This window comes from Triturus cristatus, chromosome 2_1 (assembly GCF_964204655.1).
Source record: "Triturus cristatus chromosome 2_1, aTriCri1.1, whole genome shotgun sequence".
Classification (NCBI taxonomy): Eukaryota; Metazoa; Chordata; class Amphibia; order Caudata; family Salamandridae; genus Triturus; species Triturus cristatus.
Genome location: NC_140581.1, coordinates 879258156 through 879283506, shown reverse-complemented (window position 1 = coordinate 879283506; position 25351 = coordinate 879258156). Strand labels below are relative to the sequence as shown.

Sequence of the window (25351 nt, the reverse complement as noted above, 5' to 3'; positions counted from 1 at the left end):
ATCTAACAGGGTGTCCCATAAGATATTGTGATCTACAAGATCAAAGGCACTGCTTAGGTCTGCGAAACAGAGGAACAGATTACCATCCTTAGCAACAGTATATTTATGTATAAGGAGGTCTAAATTAACGCACTGCTCCAATGTCCCCAGACCTTTCCTAAATCCGTATTGTGCCTTTGAAATTATCGAATTATCCTTGGCCCAAGTCTCAAGTCTATTTTAAATTATTCTGCTCATAATTTTTATAGATGCGTCTAATAGGGAAATGGGACGGTAATTACTTGCCTCGGACCTGGAACCCTTCTTAAAAAGGGGAATGATTATAGACTGGCCCCAGGAAATTGGCATCTGTCCCTCCACAGTTGCGTTAAATAGCCTGGTCAGAATGGGGGCCCATAGATGTAACTCGGACTTATATAAATCCAACGGGACCCCATCCGGGCCAGGCGCCTTACCACCTTTGCTGTTACTTAGACCCTCATAGACCTCATCCAGGCCAATAGCCAGAGGCAATCTTGGCCAGGTAAACTCATTATCCTGATGGGAATCTAAAACTAACCTATCCGGGTTAAAAATGTTTAAAAAATGATGCATCCATGATTTACAGTCAACATGAGAGGTTATTTCAGGCACTTTATCATTTTTTAAAAAGGGACTATTTATGGTATGCCAATATAATTTACTGTCATTTATTTCAGCCGCAAAGCTGAGATTGTGCCAGGCCTCTTCTTGAAGAGCTGTTTTCCTCTTAAGAAGGGTTGTTTTATAAACAACACGACAATTTTTAATTATTGTACAGTTTCGAGGTTTGGAGCTCAACGCGTGTTTTAAAGCATGGAGAGCCTGAGTACAACTTTTGTCAAACCAACCAGTGTCGATTTCTTTTTTCCCCTTGTAAGGTTTTGTAAGTATGTTGTCGATTGTTTCATTAATTGTACATAGGTGGTTAAGTATAACATGCGAGTGTACCTCATCGCCAATACAATAATTTACCTCCATGTCGCATTTTCTTAAAACCTCCTCCAACAATTTATGTGGAACAACCTTTGACCATTTAATCCTAAACCCATTAGGTCTTACTGCCTCGATATGGTTAATACAATTGTTGGCATCCATGTTTTTGTAACCCCAACAATGCAGTGATAAAGAGATACTGTTGTGATCACTTAAAGTTTGCTCATTAACACACAAGTTGGAGTATGCACAATCATTAGAAAGTAAAATGTGGTCAATATATGAATTAGCTCCTCTTCCAGTGAAAGTTGGACAGTTTTCGTTAGTACTGTTTTTCGTACAACTTAACATGTCCAAGTCAAACTTAGCTAGCATCATATTTAGGGCAGTGCCATACGCACAATGTGGGAAGTGTAAACAATCGTTTTCCTCCGTTTTACCGCATTCCCTTCTGAATCCGCATAAGTTACTCGTGGCAAAAGGACAGGGACTTATATTTAAATCACCCAACCAAAGGACGATTGACTGATGGCCTGAAACTACCTGTGTCCTCTCAATTTCTTTTTCTAGCTGGGTCAGAATTTTACCTCTGTCAGCAGTGAATACATTATTATAAAAATTTATCAGCAACAAATCTTTCCCTTTGTCAAACTCTAGATATAATACCTGAGAATAGACATCCACTGAAACACAACTTTTAATTCTGCAGGAGTTTAGTTTAGTTGCTATTAAAAGCAAGAGGCCACCTTTGGCTCTTCCAGCGATCGAACTCACTGCATTCAAACTGTGTGCTGAATATCCCTCAATAAAAATAGGTTCCTCGCACCAAGTTTCCTGAAGACATATTATATCATACCCTATGTTGATAAAATCCCTCCAAAAAGGGGAATCTAATTTCCTTTTCAAACCAGCAATATTCCATGTAACAACGCGGTAACCTGTATTGGGGTCACAGTTTGCCACTATACAACCATTTACTGGATCTACAGGGGAGGGATCTGAATTTAAAATCTGTGTCTGTTCAGTTCCTATGCTCTCTATAACAGCACCCACTTGATTAGATTCGGGTAGAGAGGGCGAAAGAACAGTCGTTACTTTATTAGACAGGTCACAGAAAGCTTGTTTATCGTTCGACTTCCCGGTATTATCCAACAGTCAGTCGTTTTCCTCCAATGAGGACAGGGCAGAATATCGATTAAAGAGGGGGAGGGTATAATCCCTCTGCCTGCTAGGTGGCTCATTTCCGTGTATATCCCCTCTATTAGAATACATCGGGACTCTCAGTGGCAGGTTAGGAGGGTAACCAACCCCCCCCCTAGTTAAACCAGGTTAATAATGCTCATCCTGTTCTGGCCGTGGCAGTTGCGAGCAATTCAAATAACTATAAAAATAACCTAGAGGTCTAGCAGAGACTAAATTAACTTGGTTGGGTAAGGAGGCGGCTCTCAGGAGGACGGTTGCCGCGTGTTGAGGGTATTTAAAATTAACTATGATGCAGTCCCCTCTGGAAGTTTTCCTGCCTTCCCCTATCCAGCCAACTCTGCGGGTAGACAAACTATCATTAGAAAATGCCAGCGGAAAACCACAATTTTTGTTGAGCCAGGCAAGTGACTTATTTTTTAGAGAGTCGTGAGTTTCCTGCTTGGAGTTAAGCATACTGGAGTCGACCTCAGGGACATTAATCAATACCACTGTGTAAGGTGCGCACTGTGGTGGGAGGTTAACAATATGGTTCCTCTTGCGTTTAATAGGCCCAGCATCTCCCTCAGTTACAGGATTCTGAATATTCTGTGGGCGTGTGTGTGCAGAGAATGATTTGCCTGATGAAGTGGCTATAGTAGAAGATGAAAGTACTGGTATCATAGTGGATGACGCTTTTATAGGTCGACTTAACTGGCTGCTATCCCCCGATGCCATGGGAGCTCCCTTACTGTAAACACCAGATGGATGCAAAATGGGTTCCAGGGCACCATCTGTTGGACTATAGACCACAGGGGCCGGAACGGCCATTTGGGGAGTTATCAAAGGGGAAAGTCGAATTTCATATGAATCCAAAAGACCCTTTAAACTGTCTACTTCTGCAGAGACTGAATCTAACTTTGCCAGCAAGGGGCTAATTAAAGCCTCCAATTTGGACTCAATAATTGATACCAGATGTCCTATAGAGGCTGTATGAAGAAAACCCCCTCAGCTTTATCATTAGTCCCCAATATTTCTTTTAACTGATCTGTTGTAACCCCCCTACTTGATTGAGATGTACCCTGCTTTTTTAACTTATGAGTCACCACCCTCTTCACTGGTACTTTCCTACACGCCCGCATTTTCCTCTGCATAGGAGAAGGAGTTGGGGTGGTTTTTGAACAGGATACTATACTCTGCGGGGAGGATGAGTCATTTAGGGAAATAGGTTCATCGATGCTTCCAGCATTAACCACATCAAGGGGTACATCAAGGGGTACATCGGCAATCACATCTATAGTATCAGTATTAGCCCTGCTACTTTGAGAAAAAGATGTTTCAGTATTAGGTGCTAATGTGTCCACCTGGGATACTTCAAAGCTCGATCTACCCAATGAGAGTCTCCGATCTTTGTTGATCTTATTTACAACTTTTACCAGGTAATTATCCATAGTCCTCTTTTCCCCTGTGCCGGATTGGTTAGAAGACTTGGACTTCGACATCAATGATGACGAATGCGATAACCTGTGAGATAGGTATAGATGTGGAACTGGTCACTTACAAGTCCGTTGATAATCACGACTCCGTGGCCCTGCCCTGCCTCGTCCTGCCCCGGACGGCCACAGACGGTCCCGCCCTTGTCCCGGGCTTCTCCCGGCGCCACCCGCGCGCTACCCGCGACGCGGGGGTCAGGGTGCTTTATGTAGCGCCTCCGGGCGCACTGCTGGCGTGTTTCCTGGTCCGGTCCCAGGGGATCGTGGGGGATGTAGTTCCACACTGCGGCCGCTGAGGTGCGACGGCGGGAACGAAATGCCGATGCAGGCACGAACAGAATCAAAGGCACCAAGCTGCTCCGTGGATAGCGGCAGAATCCCCAGGTATTTAGCGGGTTTCTGCCTTTTGGAGTCATTTCTGTTAGAAGTCTCACGATTGGCTTCGCCATTGCTGGATCCTAGGTTGCAAAATGTGTCTCTTTTCTGGAAGCTTTTTCATGACAATATTTGCATTTTTTTCACAATTTCAGCAATCTCCTAATCAACTACGCCCCTCGCAATGTAAATTCTTTTGAACTTTTAGGTAGTGGCTTAGAAGAAGCAATGCCAGCTCTGTACATTTTAATGCCATAGACTGCTTTCTCCTGTTCTACAGAATAAGGGACATTTTGATCGAGACTTATTTTTGATCATCAGACTTTGGCCCAGAACAAGGGAGAGAAAGACACTAAAGGACGAAAGAAAGAGGAAAAAGAGGAAACAAAACATGGAAAGCAGTTACAAAGGGAGAAAGCAAGGAAAAATCAGAGTCAGCTTGATGTGGAATCAAGATCAGACAGTCTAGGTACTTGGCACCCCTGACATTCAGTAGCACCAGCCAAAGGCTTCTGATGAAACCTTTGGGCACCAGCACATATACAAATTAAGCACTGCAAATGGCAAATTTGAGATTTTGAAACCTAGGAGACCAAATTTCAAATCCTGACCTTCCTTCTGTAAAAGTAATTGGATGAGTCTTCCTAAATCACTCTAACCCCCTGTGACTTGGTTTCTTTAACTGCTAAATCTTGGAGAGTTTGCAATCACAGTGAGCACCGGCATTAGCCACTATTTCACAAGCAGAACTTTTCTAATCAGTAGTAAGGATATTTAGGGATCACGGAAGAGTATAGTCAGTGAGTAACAAGGAATTTTTAGAGCTCAGGAAAGATCAGCATTAAGGGGTCGTAAGGGGTTGTTAGGTTTCAGGGTTGAGTAGCGTTAAAAGTTAGAAAGGGTTTTTACGGGTTCAAGCAATGCAAGCCTTAAGTGGTAGTGAGGGTTTCTGGGTGCAGCAGACACACATTTAATGGATAGTAAGGGGTTAGTAGGGTTCAGGGAATGGTAGTGTTAAGTGGTTTGTAGTATTCAGGCAAGGAAAGCGATTAAGTGGGAGTAAGGGTTTTTACAGTTCATGAAAGGGCACCATTAAGTTCTAAATTACCAAGAGAACAACAGTTTTTAACTATTTTGTTGTTTTTTGTAGTATTAAAGGTTTTTTGTCATATTAAAGCCTGTTCGGAGGTGGTCCAGTGGCGGTTTCTCTGCTAAGGTGTTGGAGCAATGCCTGACTGCTCAAAAGGAAACATAAAATGATAATAACATATTGTTATTATAATTTTATTTTTCCTATTGAGTCAGTGGCTCGCGGGGCGGGGCGGGTCTGGCCAGATCACGGAGAAAAGTGGTTTACACTCCTCAAGTGCTCAGGACTGCTTGGCCAGCCCTCTCGTGCTCAAACCAATCACAACACTGCATTGCAGCATTGTGATTGGCTATGGGTAGCCATGGTGCCTCCTGTTGCCAGCTGAGACAGGAAGAAGAGGACAGTGGAGGGAGATGGCGGCCAGCCAGCACTGGTAAATGTTTTGTTTTTCATTTTGTTCACCTGCCCCCGCCTCCCCCCCACTCCCGTCTGGTAGCAGCCACTACTGTGGTGGTCACGTGAATGTGTTGTTCCTGACGCAGTCAGAGACAATTTCTCACCAAAGAATAAGCTAAAAATAGCAATTTGCTCCCCCGCCCAAGAGACACAGTTCAGTTCTGCTTTGACCACTGCCCTCTGACCAATTTTCAGGCAGTCTTCGATATTACTCAATTTTTCTGCAATCTCTTCATTTGCAGAAATCTTTGGGACTCCTTATTTGGGGATGTGTCCATCATTTCACCCGATGCAAAGGTCCATGACGCAGAGTGAGATGCCAGCATCAGAAAACTGAGGATGCAGTAGATTAGGAACCCAGACACTAGTCCTAAAGATCTGCATAACCAATTGGGTTAAGTAAAACAAACCACCCTGTTTCAAACACATCTTCAAATATTATTGACTAAAGACAAAGGGTCTCTGAGGTCCAGGCTGCCCAACTAGCTATGAAATGCAGATAAAGGAATTCACTTGCCCCATTACAAGTTCTGCAAAGTTCAGACGGAACAGTAGGACATCACACAAAAAGTATACTCTTAGCAACCCTCAAATCACTTAAATCTGGTTTGCTGTCTGATCCTTGTCCAGCTAAATTGCTAGCCAAGGCTACTGAGGTGATGAACCCAGAGTTGAATATGCTTATCAACCTATCTCTTACCTCAGCCATTGTGCCTCCAGCCTGGAAACAAGCAAAAAATGTCCCTCTATTGAAAAAACCCGCTCTTGACCCCAACATCCCCTCCAGCTATTGCCATATTTCCCTCCTCCCTGCAGTGGAGAAAGTGCGCGAAAAACTGGTTAACAAACAGCTGTCCGAATATGTAGAGGAACATGGTCTTCTCCACCTATCCCAATCTGGATTCAGAGCCTTTCACAGCACTGAGTCAGCTCTGTTCGAAATCTCTGAGGCCACCCGGGAAACCTTAGTCTTAGGAGGCAGGGATGCCCTGATTCTGTTGGACCTGTCAGCTGCATTCGACACAGTGCCGCACACCCTGCTCCTGGCCCGTCTCCAGGAAATTGGAGTATCAAGGTCTGCTTGGCGGTAGCTGAAATCCTGTCTTGAGGACAGCATGCAGCAAATCTGGATCCCACAATTTTCAGCCTCACCCCAGGACCTGACCACAGGTGTGCCACAAGGGTCTATATTGAGCCCTCTGCTCTTTAACATTTAGAAGTCTCCCCTTATCCAGATGGCTGAAGATCTCGGTGCCAAAGTCATTGAATATGTAGAAGACACCCAGCTCCTTTTCTCATGGAATAAAAATGACTCCACCACCTCCTTAGTCAAATCATGCCTGTCAGCTGTCTTTAGTTAGCTTTCTTCTGCCCAGTTAAAATGTAACAAGGAAAAAAAACAAGATTCTTCTCTTTGGGAATTTTCACCCGCAATTCTGGAACTCGTTCTGGCCTGAAGAATCTCCCCAGCCAACTTCCAACGACCAACCCACGAAGAATTTAGGGATCTGGCTTGATGAGAAGTTGACCTTCACCCCTCAGATTAAAAAGTTTACGGGTCTGTGCTTTGGCACCTTAAAATCCTTTAAAAGGTTTCTCCCTCTTCTCCCCATCTCTGCAAGGGAAACTGTCACCCTTGCGCTGTTATCTTCGCACCTTGATTACGCCAATGCCTTCTACGTTGGTCTGACCCGCTATCTACTGAACAAACTTCAGGTAGTGCAGAACGCCGCGGCCTGAACTCTTCTCAATATTCCTATAAAGACCAGCGTTAGACAACACCTGCTTAATCTGCACTGGCTGCCGGTGATAGAGAGGGTGAAGTTCAAATCCTTGGTCCTGGCACATGCAGCTCTCTATGTGCTTGGCCCCACATACTTGAGAAAGTGATTCAGGTTCTATGTCCCTCGCAGGCAGCTATGCTCAGCCAAGTGGCTTTTGGCCCACATCCCTAGGTTTCACCTAAAAAGGGTTGGCAGCAGCTCCCTTGCCTACTAGGCAGCTGTGGCCTGGAACCAACTCCCTCTGGACCTCTGCAGCATTCAGGATCTAAGCTCTATAGGAAAAGGCTTAAGACTTTCCTTTTCATCTACTCTGTTAATTTTCTTCTGCTTCTTTTAACACTGGGCTTGTGCCGGGACACTCTTTGAGTAGCTGGCATGCTACAAATCCCATAAACATGAACATAAACATAGAAAGTGAGAGCAACCCCACTGGCTACACACATCTGTCTCATCCCGCTAAACACATTTATGCTCCAGAAATGTTTCTCAGTCCTAATGTGTACAAAACTGATTCTCAAAATCGTCTGCATGCACTTGTAGGTCAGCTTCATCTTGCAACTGTGTCCCGGATGTTTGCACTCGACAGAAAGCTTTTATTGTTCCCCTCTCTGGTAGAGGTTCCAGCCCAGGTTCATTCCACTGGAGATATTTATGTCCTACACTTGTTTTGAAGTACAAAGGTAAATGTTGTCACAGTTACGAACCCCCAATCTTGTATTTGACTGAGAGCGTTCAAAAGGCTCTTTGAAAGATGCTACTCCTTAACCTACATGCAGCTCTTTCCCCCATAGATTCCATTCTTTTTTACCATAACCCTTTCACACACTCTCTTCATGCTTGTTATAATTTATTTTACTCAGTTGATATCTGTAAACGTTGGTGATGACTTTTCAGTTTTTTTATTTCTTACCTGTAATGTTAGTCACGCATATTACCTTACATATTTTCTTTCAACGATTTCTTTCTGCTGTGGCCTCGCTAATAACGGCGAGCCAAACATTGTACCTCTGTGTATGGCGATTAGAAACTCAGAACATGTTAGTTTCTTACATCCAAATGAAAAAGACATTTCACACAATTCCTCAAAAATTAGAATTGCTAACTAAAATGTTATATTCATTATTTAGGTGTTGAAACAGTTATTGTTATGACATGAGGAAATATTTTGATTCAGTGTTTCTTGATGGAAGACAATGTATACTTTTTAACATAAAAAAAAAAGAAAAATCAACAAATGCAAAGTTAGCCATAATTTTGGTTTTCAAGAAAATATCAGGAGTGGGTGGAACTTGTGGAGTTTCACTCCACAGTATTCAGCGGGGTTACAGAAAAATTGAGCGAGATTCAGCAGAGCTCAGCCAATGGGTGGAAAATCTGCTGTTCATGCTGCAATTTAGCGCCGGTAGCGCAAGCAGCCATGAAAATCAGCCTGAATGTCACCATGCATTGCACAAGAGAGCCCAGCCATTCAAGTGGATTTTGCTGCAGCTCGAGTACAAAATCTAATCTACCTTTTTGGGTGCTGTTGGTTTCATGTTTGCTTTCGTATCGCAGGATACTCGTCATAATGACAGAGTGGTTTCCCTTTTCTGTCTTTTTTTTCTGTTATACTTAGAGCAAATGTTAGTCAATGTGTGCTCAATTATGCCTTCATTAAATGTGCCCCATACTTTGGCCATGGCTGAGAGTGGCCCTTAGTGCCTTAGTGCCATTGTTTACAATACTTTTGTATCTTCTTGTTTGCAGGGAAAGTCTTTACTAGATGTTCCAGAGTGGTCTCCATAGTCCCCACAGGATGTGTGTGCATTTCTAATATACAATAAAAGTGTCATTTTTTTTATGCCTTGCTCTTTAGCCCACTGTCGTGCGCCCTCTTGAACCTGTTTCCTTTGCTAATATATATTGCTCTCATATGGTAGTGGTAAGCACGTATATTAATCTTATGCAGAGTTACCTGACTTCACATGTGCCACCGTGAGACCAAAGTGAAGAACATCAAGCACACATAATGCTAGTCTGTGTAACACTTAATCAATAGTTATTTCTGGGTTGGGTCTAAGAGGATTTGGGCCTGATGCTATACATGTTACAATATTATCATGAATGTAAATGACTATCTGCAGTGCTCGAGAATGGGGCCTCCTATTCATATTTCAAACTCCTGAATCATAAATAACTGTAAGGAATGCATCAAGAAGGGCTTCTAATATGATAGGTGACTGTGATTATATGAGTTCTTGGGTTATTAAATGGACACGGAATTCAATCTCATCTTGCCATGGTAAATTATCGGACTCACTGATCGGAAGTTATTATTAATTTTAGGCTTGTCTTGAGATGTTTTATTCATGCATTTTTTTTTTAGCAAGGATAATGTTTCCCCAGGACACCTTAGGAGTCTGTACTGAAATACCAAATATATCAGACAAATCATGCTGCCTTTCTTCCTCACTTATACCAGATTGTATAACACCTGCGGGACCCCTGACACTTCTCTAAGATTTGCCCTTAATGATTATGCACTAACTACATATTCTTTATATTGTCTTCTTTATTCATGGAGGGATATCTACATACACCTCATGCTCTTCGCTGTTTCGCAACCAAGAGTCTGGCCATGCTCAGGGTAAAGTCAATTGACACCAGTGATTCGCTGTCCTTTTGCCAACTGATATCTCAACCTTGGTCATTCTTCCTTTAAAATGCCTCCAAGATTTCTGAAATCTGGGAATTCGGGAGCCAGGTGTCTGACTTTTTCAGAGTAAGGCTTGTCAGCGCCTATCGAATGACCGTCTCTTTACCACGTCAGACTTCACACACTTATTTCCCAGTGCCGTCACTATTCCTACTCTGGCTTTCAAGGTTAAACCTTGATACCTGCAAGCACTTCTGAAGGAATGTTTCTTCCAGAAGTTTCCTTCAGCTAGGGCATTCCCTTCTTCCAGGAGCTTGTCTCCTAGGTAATTCACTAATACCTACAAGATATCCCTGAAGGAGTGTCTCTTCCAGGAGCTTGTCTCCTTGGTAATGCACTAATACCTGTTAGATCACCCCTCGAAGGAGTATCCCTTCCAATTCAAAGGGGAATCTGCACTAGGTAGTCTTCCAGTGCGTAGCGGGAATCACCATATTTCGTTTCTCAAAGCATATAATATCATCATAACAAAAGAAAAAGAAAAAGCCCATGCATGCATTCATATACTATGCTTGCAAAAGAGTCATACAATTAGAAAATGTAAGCTTCGAAGTTCGATCTCTCCTCCCTTGAATAGGCAGCCTTTTAGTATAAGACTTGCTTAACTGATATTTGTTGCAGTTATCATTCAATCGATGGCAGGCAGTTGCTCCCTCGGACAGAGTTTGGAGAAGTTGTGATGAACTCCTTGGCAGGCTCCACCAAAGTTGCTGGAACTGGAATCTGAATTTCGACTTCCAATGTAATGGACCGTTTCGTCTATCAATGTCTTATCGCAGTGGTTCCCAAACTGGGGTCCGGGGACCCCTGGGGGTCCCCGAAGCCTCCTCAGGGGATCCGGGACTACTTTGAAAATCGAATAATATTAACAGATCAATAAAGTGCAGATATATAAAGAGGCTAAATGTACAATTGAACATTTTAAAGCATACTGTAAATGTGAAGGAATTTGAAACTGGAGGCTAAAAATTAAATTAGTATCCTCAGATTAATTTGTGGGAGAGGTGCAGGTCCATCAAACTGAATATAGAATGGATGTTGAGCTGCCTCAATTGAATTTAGAAGAGCTCCAACCATTTAATTAAAATTACATTTTGATTTCTTCTTTATTTATATGTTTTCTAATTAAATAAAATGTTTTGTTTGTGTATTTGTTTGAGGAATACATTTTTTTTGTATTTTTGTGTATTGTTTTGAGGTTCAAATCATCAACATTGCTTAGGCCGGGGTCCCTGGCTTCCAGTAATGACTCATGGGGGGTCCCCGGATTCAAATAATGATTCAGTTGGGGTCCCTGGGTTCCAGTAATGATTAAGTGGGGGTCCCCAGAAGTCAAAAGTTTGGGAACCACTGTCTTATCGTACATACGTCGTACATTTGCATGGTAAATGAGCATCTTCTAAAGAATAAAAATGCTATCAAAAGGTTATACTTTCTGCAAAAACTGATAGTCATGTGTTTACTAAATGCGACTCAGGTGCACATGTTATCATTAGTTACGTTTCCATACCACTGCTACACTACTGCTGTCCTTGACTTGTCTAGTGCTTTAATTCTAACAATGCTATGCTCCCACTGCTGCTTGGCAAAGCCTAGCCTACCACTTGTTCTGTGCCTGTGTGCTGCCTTATCAACATATATTCTCTGATACATATTCTTTGAATGTGGGCTTGCGACCTTCTATTTGTTCTATCCCTAATTATATTTCCCGTTTCTACTGAAGCTCATATCTACTTTCCTCCCTGGCGGGTCCTGTCTCCATCTGTGCTCTTTTTTCGATCCTGTTACCAAAGGCAGCTTAGGGCTGTATTCATCCTTTAACACGTAGTGCTGAACACATTTTTCTGCTGGTAATTTCATTGAAGTGAGTAGACCTTAATTTTCTGTCTTCATTATACCATGTCAGAGAATGCCTTGGGGCAGTTCCTTAATGGAACAATGTTTGTGAACCTCACAGCTAAACAGAGGCATAGCCTTGATGGCCCATTAGAGGTTGAAGAATTTAAGGAGACACTCTTGGATATAGGTATGGGGTAATTCACCCAGAGCAGATGGGCTGCAACATAAGATATCCCAAGCACTATCTGACTCACTCCTTGAGACCCTCTTGGAGGTTTTCCTAGAGGCACAGAAGAAAGGAGAGCTTCTCTCAACTATGAGAGAAGCAGTGATGGTTTTGATTCTGAAGGGGGGACAGGAACCCAGAGCACCTTTCTTCCTACATGCCATTCTCCATGCTAAACATGGATGTGTAAGGTCTTGGCCAATAGGCTCCTGCGGGTTGTCAGTGAACTTGTCCACTCTGAACAGATTGGTTTTAACCCGGGAAGGAGCGCAACGTACAATAACAGGTGACTGTCCCACGTTATGCATATGGTCACAGGATCAGGGGATGACCTGGCTCTGGCAACCCTGGATCTAGAACGTGCTTTCAACACAGTGGGTTGGAGCTACATGTGGGTGACCATGCACCAAATGGTTTTTGGTCCAGGGTTTATTGGATGTGCCACGCTCTTGTACACTGAACTGGTGGCCAGAGTGAGAACAGGAAACATCATTTCTGAAACCTAGCGATTAGGCACAGGGACTAGTCAGGGGTACCCCCTACCCACTGGTCATGTTTGCAATTGTAGTGGAACGATATCCCTTGGAGTTTGGAACATTCAGGCAGCAAACGCAACCTTATGGTATCAATGTAGGCATATGATAAGTTAATCGATCTACAGTATCCAGTGCATTCGGTGCCCCTCTTCTTTGAGGTGTTCAAAGACTTTGCATAAGTGTCGGGGCATGAACCAACCGAGATAATTCTGAACTATTTCTACTGGGTGAACTGGAGTGTGGGGGGTTTGCCCTTCCAGAGGGTCTTGGGCTCGACCCTGAGTGGGACATGATTCATTATTTGGGAATGTGGGTGACCCGAGGCCAACAGGAGCAGTATTATCTGAATGTAGGGAGGCTGATAGAAGGACTGAGGTCAGTTGACTTTTGGAAAGTACTCTCATTGTCTATGGTGGGGAGTGTTGCCCTGACAAAAATGGTGTTACTGCTGAAGTGCTTGTACATCCTGAAGAATGTGATGTGCCTGGTGCAGGCGCTGACATTTGCCTGGTTGGATAGGCTGCTGACTGACCTGGGTTGGGTGGGTAAGAGAAGTCGGTGAGTTTGTCCTTTCTGAAACTCCCATGGGACAAAGGCGGGTTGGGCGGCCGAACGGGTTGCTTTATTACGTTTCACTGCAATTACAGAATGTGGTGCAGTGGTTAGACCAGGGCCCCAGTTAGGAAACACTGCTCTTGGCAGATACACACAGTCCCTACACACTTCCAGTGGTGTTTTTGATAGGGGTGGGAGTCGCAAGAGACCCCCATACTTAATTTGGCAATTGGTGACAGTGTGGTTCAGGGTGGTCAGCAAGGACTTCCGTGGACCCGCCTTTGCAAAGGATCTTCCTCTGAGGACATTAAGGCCTTTTTAACAATATGAATAAAGACACCTCCTGCAGTACGGTGCATGGGAGAATGTATAAAAGTCAGGGACCTATACCTAATGATCATTTTGTGTCCTTTGCTCAGCAGGAGCTGTTTGGGGTGGAACCGGGACAGTTTTTACATTTTACCATGATAGCACATATCATGCACACGATCTGGCCCTCGTTCCCTGCCAAACCTCAGGGACATGTCACAGTGAGGCACATTGTGGAATTGGCCTATTGCAGACAGTTGATAACTCACTTATATGCAGCCCTAGTAATGGATGGGAGGGCGCAAAGACTGGACCCGTGCATGCTGGGAGGAAGGCTGCCCTGATGTCTTGACAAATGGCAGACTGGAGAAAAATTTGAGCACAAGTCAAACAGGTATAACCTGCACATTTGAAGCTCGGATACGTCCACTACCTACATAGGACCTACATGACTCCACAGAATCTTACCAAATTTTATCCAGAGACACCTACTGTGAGCAGAATTTTAGAGAGACATATTGCTGCTCCTAACGTGTATTATAGGACTAGCACTGGAGGGCTCTGTCATGCCGTGTCTCGTGGGCATTGTCCCAAGGCAGCAGCGATCAAAATTGGAACCCAAAATGTTCGCATTGGGAGTAGTTTTGTGAGACACATGAAAGCAATACACTGGGTGAAACCATGGGCCCAGGTGGTGGCGCAGTGGAAGAGGGATTTAACAGAATGTGCTATTGCAGACGAACAACAGATCAGGCCCTCAAGGCGGGATGAGGCAGTGGAATAAGATCTGGTAACTTGGGTTGAAGGATTAATAGGTAGCAGAAGCCCCTGATTAATGGGAGGAGTTGTGAGCTTGTTAAGGCCACTGGGGTTGTGGCCAGCTTTGTGCATTGGTTGGGTTCTTAGTCACCATGCATTTTGCTCAAGATCTATCAGTCGAAATGTGTCTCACATGTCCTGTATGGCAGTGAGGTATGGGGGTATGTGAAGAGTGACAAAATGCAGTCCGCCAAAAATGAGTTTATAAAATGGCTGGTGTAGGTCTCTAAAAGCACCCTGGCCTTCTCTGTCCATGAGTAGCTTGGATTAAGATATTTAGCTGACATAGTCGCCCTTAGTACTTTGATGTGCTGAATTAAGATCTGGACCAGGGAGGAACTGAAGCTGAACAGATAGATTCTCTCAGACTGCCTGTCCCTTGACCAAGCAAACAGAATTCCCAGGATCGCCTATGTGAACTTTTGCCGACTTGCGTCGGGCAGACATATTTTTGAATCCCAGCTCACTATCTCTTTTAGAATTGGGAAGGATGAAGGACTTGTTCGAAGAGTGTGTCTTGTTAACTAGAGAACAAGCAGAGCTGATGAAACCTATGGTGTGGGGATATATGCTTCTGGGTCCGGAGTCTTAACCTGCCCAGGTATCCAATGGGAGGGACAGATTTGTATTGTTAGGGTTTAGGTTTAATTTGTTACACCATCTTCTGGCATCCCCTAGTGGCTGCAATCACTAGGGCATCATGTTGCTCTGCAGCTGTGAAATAGGCCTTCGCAGGACACTCTACATTTTGTAAGGTTCTGTAAATATTTAAGTGTGCCCAGAAAGCAGTTCATTATCCCATTGTGGAAGTCCCTGAACTTTACACAAGAATGTCCTGCACTTATGTGCCTGCAGCTGCTTCCTAACAATAACGTTGTATATGCTGTTTTTTGTTTTTTACAAGCTGCGTTGAGATCCGGGCTTTCTAATGTGTTGTTATTGCGGGGCTTTTATCGGTTTTAATAGTGCTTGGTAATTATTTTTTTCTTCCCATTTATTGCACACAGTTTATGCTTTATGTGTATGAGGGTACGTGTTGTGGTTTTTATTCTCTTTTATGTTTGCCTTTACAATCGAATAAAGAGTTTAAAGAAGAAAATTAATAGGATGACATAGTCCCCTGACTGCAGGCTCAAGTGAACCCTACATGGGAGAATGGGGGGTAAGGCAGAGAGTGGAGGAGATTGGGCAGGGATGGGGCTCCAGGAGAAACAGAACAATTTACATATGGTCCAATTCACAAAGTGCCTGCGCCATACATGCCAACATTTGCGGTCAGGGACGTGGGAGATTTAAAATAAAAAATCGGGAGAACGAATATTCCCCATTGGCTTCTATTGTAGAACATGCAATTTCAGGCATGAGACAGCTAAAATAAAGCCATTTTTGACTTGAAAAATCGGATCTATTGGCATGTATGCTCTGCACTCGTGGCGGAGGCCCCCCACCATCATGGCGGGGGACTCCCACTCATGGAGGGACCTCTGCATTGACAAACTGCAATGTGGAGGTCTCACAGCAAGTGTGGGCCTCCCTCCACGACTGCTGGGCTTCCGCCATGAGTGCAGAGGCCCTTTGTGAATTGGGCCCAACGTGTCCAGAGCGGTGAAGATTATGTCAAGATTATTACACCTGAAAAAGTTGAACTCCTCGAATGGTGTGTTGCTCTGTTATTTATAAAAACATAAATAGCAATAAAACGTATTTAAAAAACTTCATAGCCACATACGTGCATTCAAATCATCACAACTAACTCGCAGATTATAGTTTGATGCACTAGTGTATTGTTTCTGGAAACAATTTTGCTGTTGAACTGCTGGTTTTTCTGTGATATTTTTTGATGAGGTTCCATTTATTCCCACTAGTGAATGCATGTTTATGAGTTGTTTTCACAGTCATTAAAACCATATTTTGGCATTTTGACTTTCTACCTACTGCAGTTAGAATGCTTTCTAACTCGGGCCTGTAACAAATTCAATATAAAAACACGAAATAAAATCGAAATGCCTTGACCGGAACTATACCTCTCAAGTGCCCATAATAGCCAAGCCTTTAGCACAATTATGGTGTAATCTTATTGTGCTGTCTGCTATAGTGTGTGATTGTTCTATGGCAACAATTGGTACTGTTAATAATGGATGATAGCAATTTATATTATTTCTCATTTTGTACCACCAACCTGATGAAATATAAGAAAAGAAATGGCACAACTTGTTACGGTAGAAATATCGACTGATAAATTGAGTTGACAACAATACAGTACATCACTCCGTTGGGGCAAAGCTTTGGAAAAATAGGTTGATGTGTTCACATTAGATAAGAAAATAGAAACCAGTTTCCAAGCTTAAAAAATCCTTAAAGAAGTTCTGTCAATTTGGCAGAGGTTGTTTACAATCCTATGGACTTTGCTAGAAGATTCTTGTTGCCTACATGATTTGGAACAAGGTAGGTATTTGATGATCATGCAGTGGCCACAGGAATGCAATGGATGTTATTGATTAGGTGCAGCCAGACAACATTTTGTACCTTTGCAGTCGAGGTTTAGGACGAGTCTGGATTGATAAACTATGACCCTCAATACAAGTTGGGGTCGAATAGGGTGTGATATTTTTCACATATGGAAAATACCATTACCCGAGAGGGAGGGATTTACTACTAATGGCAAATAATTCTATTCCGAATTTTCAGCTGTAAAATGAAGCAAAACATGTATAATCAATATTTAGCAGACCAGATTCTTGTTTTGCTTTGCTACGCACATTTTTTCTGGTTTGAACCTTCAGAATTTACCAGGGCAAAACTGTGAGAGTGTGATAATTCGCACACAACAAAAGATCTGTTTGCATAAGGATCGGAATTTAGCCCTGCACTTGTAACAAGGGCCAGTGTCTTGGTAATATGAACTACAATATGACAGTCCTAAAAGCTATTTCTGTATCCAATTTCCTATGTGAACAGAGAGGAATTATATTTGAGGGAGCCCTCACGAATCCCTCTGCCTCTAAAGAGGCAGCATGGTTGTGGGACAAATGGTCTCATGGTGAACCTTTGTTAAGTTTATGAAATTAAATTGCCATCATATATTCAACCAACCACGGTGCAACGAGAACAGTAGCCCAACATCGTGTGGCCTGCTGCTGCAAAGTAGATGTCTGCAAGGGACTTTCATCGATGTGGCCAGAGTCGCCCTTTGTCACCCGTGGACCAAGGAACAACCACAAAGATGCCCCGTCAACTGCAGGGCAATCGGAGCATCCTTTGAGCATCTTTAGCCTACATCCCCAGCATCAGAACCACTCTGCTGTAGGCTATGGCAGTCATCCTGTATAGCTTGGTACTTGCTCTAAAAATGCTCTTGTGGCTAGGCAACTGTTCAAAGTATCATCTCTTGCCCAATAGACCTATATCCTGTTGTATTTGGTCAACCAAGCTGTGCCGGATTTGCCGAACTAGCTCTTTCAAACTTTGAAAAAGTTTACAAACTTTTTGTTGACCAGTGCGTGTATGTGGTTGCATTTAAAAGTATTTTAACGTTCAAGCATGTGTATCTCTGGAACCCTCTGGTCTTGATAATCAAGGTCTCTAAAAATGTATAAAAATAAGCTCTATTTTTATAAATTGTTGTTGTGTCTCTTTTGTGTTGTGTGACATTCTTATTTTGTTGTTTGGTGCTGTTAAATGCTTTACACTAAGCTCCTTTGTAAAGCCTTGCTGCTTGAAGCCACAGCTACCCAGGGTTGAGCCTAAGATTTACCAATGAGTCTGACTGGACACAAGACCAGCTTTGCAAGTGTATTACACGATAAGGCCCCACAGCCGTATCACATAAGACACCCAAATCCTCACATTATGTCTATGAACATCTTCGACAGTAAACAAAACATTACCATTCTCCCTCTGTATCAAGCCACTGGATTTATTTTGCCATGTGATGGTAGTAGGCAACTGCCTTGGGTACAGCTTTGCACTCCAAAAGCTATCACTATTGCGTCACCAGTCAGGTTTGTGTAGAGGGGGTCAATCTAGTCTCCCCCTTTAGATACTGAGTGGGATGGCCAATTTAGGTCACCTTTCTCATGCTACAGTGAAAAGGTGACTGTGGGGAGCATGGTTCGGAATTAGAGGAGTTACAAACAAAAAAGCAAAACATTGCCAAAACCAAGAAGTCTGATGTTGTTCTCCAGCCTTTTTCCTTTGGCAATTTTTGTTTTGTTTTGTTTTCTCATGGTTATTATTCTAGAGCTGCCTGCCCCTCATCATTCTTCAAAAAATATATATGTGTGGTCTCAAACAGCAAACATTACGATAGTATCTCCAGGAACTTAAGGGAACTACTGTGTGTGCTTGAATGTGCTCCTTGTGACATGGTGGCATGCTGTGACTCTCAATAAAGTAAGCCTATAGTGGAAGTGGGCTGACCCTTTACCCCTTGATGCATGCTCGAGTGAATGGAAGAAAAATATGGGCGACACAACCTCAGATTAGTGGACGAAGTGTGGCTTTAATCCCCTTTAAGTAACTTTAGATGTGCACATAATGTTCATAAAATGCCAGCTTCTTACCATTGATATCTGTAATGCGAGTGTAGATCTTTCTCATAAATAGAGAAGCTTTCAAAGATCAATAGATAGAGGATTGCAAAGACCGATAGATACAAAGGTTCGCAAAGACCAAAAGATAGAGGCTTGCAAAGACCGATGAATACAAAGGTTTGCAGATCGATGGATAGAAATACTTTCAAAGATAGATAGATAGATAGATAGATAGATAGATAGATAGATAGATAGATAGATAGATAGATAGATAGATAGATAGATAGATAGGTAGGTAGATAGATAGGTAGATAGATAGATAGATAGATAGATAGATAGATAGATAGATAGATAGATAGATAGATAGATAGATAGATAGATAGATAGATAGATAGATAGATAGATAGATAGATAGATAGATAGATAGATAGATAGATAGATAGATAGATAGATAGATAGATAGATAGATAGATAGATAGATAGATCACTGTCACCGAGGTGATCTAGTTTGTATGCCGATGTGCTCCTTGTGAAAGAGCAACATACAGTCAGTCACTCAAAGTAAAGTTAGCCAGTGGTTGAAGTAGACCGACCCATTGTCCCATGCTGTATGCTATGATGGGCAGAAACAAAGTTTGAAAGGCGCAACAACAGGCCAGAGCTGGCAGACATCTTCTTAAGTAAGTATATTTGTCATGTAATTTTAGCAAAATCACAAGGTCTTGGCTGGCACCAGACCTAAACAGTGCAACTGTAAGAGACTCAGGACAGGTGGTAGAGATTAAAGAGTTGCACAGTTTGTACGGGACATTTTGTTGCTATACATATATTTTACATGCCCCATCTCTTTGTATTTGCAGATACAGATTTTAATGACTTACATATTATTTTAATTTATCACATTAGTTTCTTAACTGAAAGCTGTCAGGTGAAACGCATTCTAACTTCTTCAAATTCCTAAATCAAATATCTTGAACTCTTCTTCTATTTGCTTTGTAGGAAGATGTTGACAAGGCTGTCAAGGCAGCAAGAGAAGCATTTCAGCTTGGCTCACCCTGGCGCAGGATGGATGCCTCAGAAAGGGGAAGGATCTTAAATAAACTGGCTGACTTAATAGAGAGGGACCGCCTGATTTTAAGCGTGAGTAATCTCTGATCACTTTTCACACACTTTCTAAAACGAATATGCAAAGACGTGGCGCTCAGAACATTCACTGATTCTAAAATGTCACAGTAATATTTTCTGGATGATTTTCTTTATGATTTTCTGGATGATTAAACGTTCCTGAAACGGGTCATTATTTGGTACTCTATTAAAATGAAATTTTAAACTCATGCGCCAAAACAGTGTTTATAATGTTGCAACATATTGATTACAGAATGGCACCCTTTTCTCATACAAATTTCGATTCTGTGCAATTTCACATTCTGGAAGCAGCAGTATCTTTCTATGATGAACGTGACTAATGTATCAGAGGGCCTTTCCCAGAGATCCACCTCCTGCATTAGTTACTCTACTGATGCATTCCCGAATAACATGTGGTAGAATTTGCAAAAAGAACAATTGATGACAAAATGCAGAACAATGTCATACATTCACCCCAGTACAGATATCTGGGCCTAAATCCATAGTTTTTTTGCTCACCACGCCATTCCAGTTTGGACCCAACCATATGCAAATCAGTCTTGACCCTGCGCCCAATGTCTCATCAGCCAGGATAGCTTGACTCCAGTGGTATGGAGAGCACGGGACCCACGTCTGGGCATACCCGTCCCACTTGGGGTGGGCATGCCCAAACGTGGGTCCCTTGCTCACTGTGCCACTGGATTCAAGCTAGCCTGGCTGATGAAGGATAGTACCCAGAAACCAGTCCCAGGATGCTTGTTTCCGGTCCAGGGAGGACCTGGCTTGGCAGTTCGGTCTGGACTGTTCCCATGAGGCACATGGTCAAGACTGATTTGCATATGGCTGGGTCTAAACTGGGGTGGCTTGGTGAGCAAAAGAACAATGGATTTAACTCAGAATTCTTGACTGGGGGTGAATGTATGATTTAATTATACAAGCCCGAGCACACAATCAAATATTATTACAATTTACCATAGAGTAATATACCACATAGCAACAGTATATAATAAAGTTTGTCTTTTATTGTTCTTTCTTCCGTTGGTCCAGCCAGCGCGTGTTTCGTCGCCCGGGAGTGACCCACTACTTCATCAGGGCTAATAGACCTTGTGCAAAACGATCAGCCTTTGTGCCGGTTATAATTCCGTCCCGGCCAAAAGGGCAGGGATAAGTAGTTAGTTCCGTTCGTTTAATTGATTCGTATCACCAATAGTTGTCCAGTCCGCGTGTGCACGCCTGTGAGCATAGATTGGGACAGAATCCGTCCTGGCATCCAAATATTACAAGTTTAGCACTTTCATGCTGGGACGTGTATCCGCGTCCTCTGTCCGTTTGGAAGGCCTTACAGGGAGTCGACGGAGGACGCGGATACACCTCCCAGCATGAAAGTGCTAAATTTGTAATATTTGGATGCCAGGACGGATTCTGTCCCAATCTATGTTCACGACCGTGCACACGCGGACTGGACAACTATTGGTGATAAGAAACAATTAAACAAACTGAACTAGCTACTTATCCCTGCCCTTTTGGCCAGGACGGAATTATAACCGGCACAAGGACTGATCGTTTTGCACAAGGTCTATTAGCCCTGAGGAAGTCGTGGGTCACTCCCGGGCGACGAAATACGTGTTGGCTGGACCAACGGAAGAAAGAACAAAAAAAGACAAACTTTATTATATACTGTTGCTATGTGGTATATTACTCTATGTAAATTGTAATAATATTTGATTGTGTGCTCGGGCTTGTGTAATTAAGTTGTGTGATCACTGTGGTCACCTTTGATGAACGGCGGATGACCCTTCTTCCCTTGAGCACCAATAGATAGTCGTGTGATATTCAAATATACCGGAATTAGTAAGCGCCATTACTATACGGGGATAATTTCATCCTATCTAGTTTCCAATACAGTGAATGTATGATTTATTGAGCATTCCGTCCATCATTTGTTTGCGTAGCACTTTTTATGTGGTAGAATTTAGCACACTTCAGAAAACTATCTCTCCAAGTCCAAAGAACCCAAGTGTTTTTGTTTGTTTGATTTATTTCAGTTCCTTTAGTGTCATACAAATCATGCTCATTCTCATCAGTTCTTATCGCAGTTATTTTCCGGAATCTCATAATAAAGGAACTGAATGTAAACAAAACAAAATAAAACTACAGGCACTCTTTGGACTTTTTTAAATTACTTTGCTGAGTGTATTATTACCTCCTGACACGTTATTTTGTACTTTCAGCAGAATGAAACAATAAGGAGGGCTTGTCCTTTGCAGTGGGGAGAAGTGGGCGAGTCAAACATACCAAATACACCACATAAGTTGGGCCACTAGCCTTAGTTGCATGTGTTAAGCAGAGGATTCTGTAAGGATTCATGTCCATGCAGTACACCAGATTCACACAACTATGAGACAGCCGGACAAGACCAACATAAACAAGTCAGCAGATCAGAATATGCATTTATGAGCTCTGCTAGTGTCAGTACCTATATTTGGGGTAGCATGTCCACGCCTGTGCATGACTAAAATTCATATATACCGTATACATTTGCATTTCATCTAATCTGTTGTAAATTATAGACAGGTCGTATGATCTGCTAGGTTATGGTTAGCATCAATAACCATTAAGCTAAATAACATAAAGAAAACTGCTTTTTCTTCCTCATGTTTAGCACGGACATTTCTCATTATAAAAGTTTACATGTGATAAGGTTTGGATATGTAAATGTAGAGATATGGCTCTAGTCGCTGAATACAATTTGCCCTTCGTTTTTGTGATAATACGTTTGCAAGAGCAGAACCCCATAGCAAAGGTATGTATAGGAAAACAATCAGCAACAAAACCTTAGGACAGGATTTTGAAACAAATTCTCCTTTAGTTCAGGAGTTTGGGCAAAGGGTGCGTGATATCTCCAAACGCCGGCCGTCCAATTACCTTACCTCAGAGCAGTATCTGTCGAAACTCCGTACACTGGCCCATGGAGTGCATTGTAGGACATTTTATGGGTCATTGATATTATAATTATCCAGTACAACCAAAATAGTCATTATGAGGGAGAATTGTTTCCTAAACATTTTCTGTTTATGTTACCATTGCTTCTCATCTTCTCTTGGCCATGGCGGAAAGCCAAATCCTTGAGCTTCTGTTTATGATTCTCACTGAAACTGACTGGAGGGCGCCCTTGAGTCAAACAGGGACTCAACGAGAAGCAGGTATTACAGGCAAGGTATGTGCTGGTGCCTCTAAAGATGGATGTATTCTCGGATCACTGGAGTCCAAGCCATCTTCTACTGATTAATGATCTGATTATCTTTAAACACTTTGGGGCAGATTTATATCAGACTCGCGCCACTTTTACGCCGCCGTTGCGTCACTTTTGTGACGCAGCGGCGGCATAAACCCTGCGCCATGTTGCGCCCCATTTACATCGTGACGCATCTATGGAGATGCGTCACGGTGTAAAGCCCTGCGCCACATGAAACCTGCGTCAGGTTTCATGTGGGTGTTTCTACTCAGGGAGGGCATTCCGCCACAGGAACGCCCCTGAAAAGTGACTCAGTGAAATCTATGAGATTTCACTGAGTCACTTTCCCAACGCTGATGCGTCAAAACCCAGCACCTGCTTGAAGCAGGTGCAGGGTCGCTTGCGACGCAACTTCATTACTGCGCCAACCTTACGCCGGCAGATGCGTCACGTATCTGCTTGTCCTTGCGCCACGATGCACCGCATTGTAAATGCGGCGCATCTGCGGTGGCTCAAGGGCAAACTTGCGTGACGCATCTTCCCTGGCGCATCCATGCTGATTTGCAGGGATGCGCCAGGGAACATAAATCTGCCCCTTTGACTGTTGTCCTTCGGAATAATTAGGCCCCCCCATAACAATGAAGAACATTGGGTCACTAGAATTACTTAACACCTTTGGACAAACTAACAAGCGAAACCCATCATCTGCTCAAATATGAAATGCCACCCACAAATGCTCCACAAGGTAATTAAATTCGATGCACACAATTTTCTTCATGTTGATCTCATATACACAAGAGGTTGCATGAGTGGGTGACATATTTAGGGGTAGTTGACCCTCGTAGGAGTAGGGACGGCATGGAAAGGAACATGAATCCTATTTTACCAAGCTTTAGCAAAGCAAAGCCAATCAGTCTCACTTTGCTGAAGCTGATTTGCTGCTGGTATTACCTTTGCCAAGGCTTCTTGAATGGCAGCACTAACATCGCAAAAGCCAATTGCGAAGACGGCTATTTTGAAGGCTAATTTTGAATCAATCCAAGATAGCCATTAGACGTTGGGTGGAGCCTAGACGCTGTTGGAACACAATATTGCGCAGCGGAGGGCAGTGGACAGCAGAGAGAAAAAGCAAGGGGTGGGAAGAGTGAACTAGTGAAGTGGGTTGCAGTGATTGGGGAAAGGAGTAAGTATGGAGGCAGGGAGGGGAGAGGGAGAATGCATGCAGAATGTATAGAAGAGAGAGGAGCTAAATGGGAAGACAACAACAATTTTAAATATCGGTGTGAAGAGGTAGGAGTAGAGTAAGGAATGCCATGCATATGGAAAAGTAGTCTACTGATGTCAGCAAAGGAAAGATACAACTGATCCAATGAAGAGGTGATAAAACCAAAATGCTCCTCTGGACAGGATAACTTCACATAATTTTCTATTGCTTAATCACGCAAACTTTTGACAGAATTATGCGTAATTACGCTAAATCCAAATCTGTTATTTCTTGCTATATTTTAAGACAAAATGCAGCCAATGTCAATTTTATTTAAACAAAACCACTCCGAAGAACTGCTCATGTACTGTTGTTACAGTGTATTTGTAGTAAATTCGTACAGTGAATGCTACATGAATACGAGAAATGGCATAATGGCATAATTAATATCGGGAATTTCGCATAACAAGCGGAAAACGAAATTCCTAAAATGACACAAATTACACAGGCCCAATTTAAATTTCGCTCAGCCATAATAAGGAGCAGGAAGCTGAAGCGGAAGCTGAAGCAGACGATGATGCTATCCCTATAGCAAGATCGCAAAATGGAGTTGCAAGCCTTCCTGGGGCTGTTGTTTGTGAAAATCCAGATCTTGTATTTGCTCATTGTGTATTTTTGTTTTTCAGACCTTAGAATGCCTTGATGCTGGGAAACCTTTTGCTGCTGCCTACTACGCTGATTTGCCTGGCGCTGTTAAATCGGTCCGGTACTGTGCGGGCTGGGCTGATAAAAACCACGGTCGCACTATCCCTTCAGGTGAGTAGCTCTGAGGTGAGGTAGCAGGCCACTTCAAAGAAAAGACTGTTCACTGGGGTGAAATGAAAAGGTTTCATCGATAGGGAAGCTGGATGGCAAGTTTTTATTCAGGTTTTGTGCACGTTTTCA

The 25351-nt window shown here is 42.9% G+C and overlaps 1 protein-coding gene across 1 annotated transcript in view; it reads left to right on the top strand.

Annotated features, from left to right (window-relative positions):
* ALDH1A1 (aldehyde dehydrogenase 1 family member A1) overlaps window positions 1-25351 on the top strand; it is a 188253-nt gene that overhangs the window by 31679 nt on the left and 131223 nt on the right. Inside the window, exons 3-4 of the mRNA XM_085633036.1 lie at window positions 19842-19982; window positions 25093-25222. Coding sequence (XP_085489162.1) covers window positions 19842-19982; window positions 25093-25222 — 271 coding nt within the window. The remainder of the gene's footprint in view (window positions 1-19841; window positions 19983-25092; window positions 25223-25351) is intronic.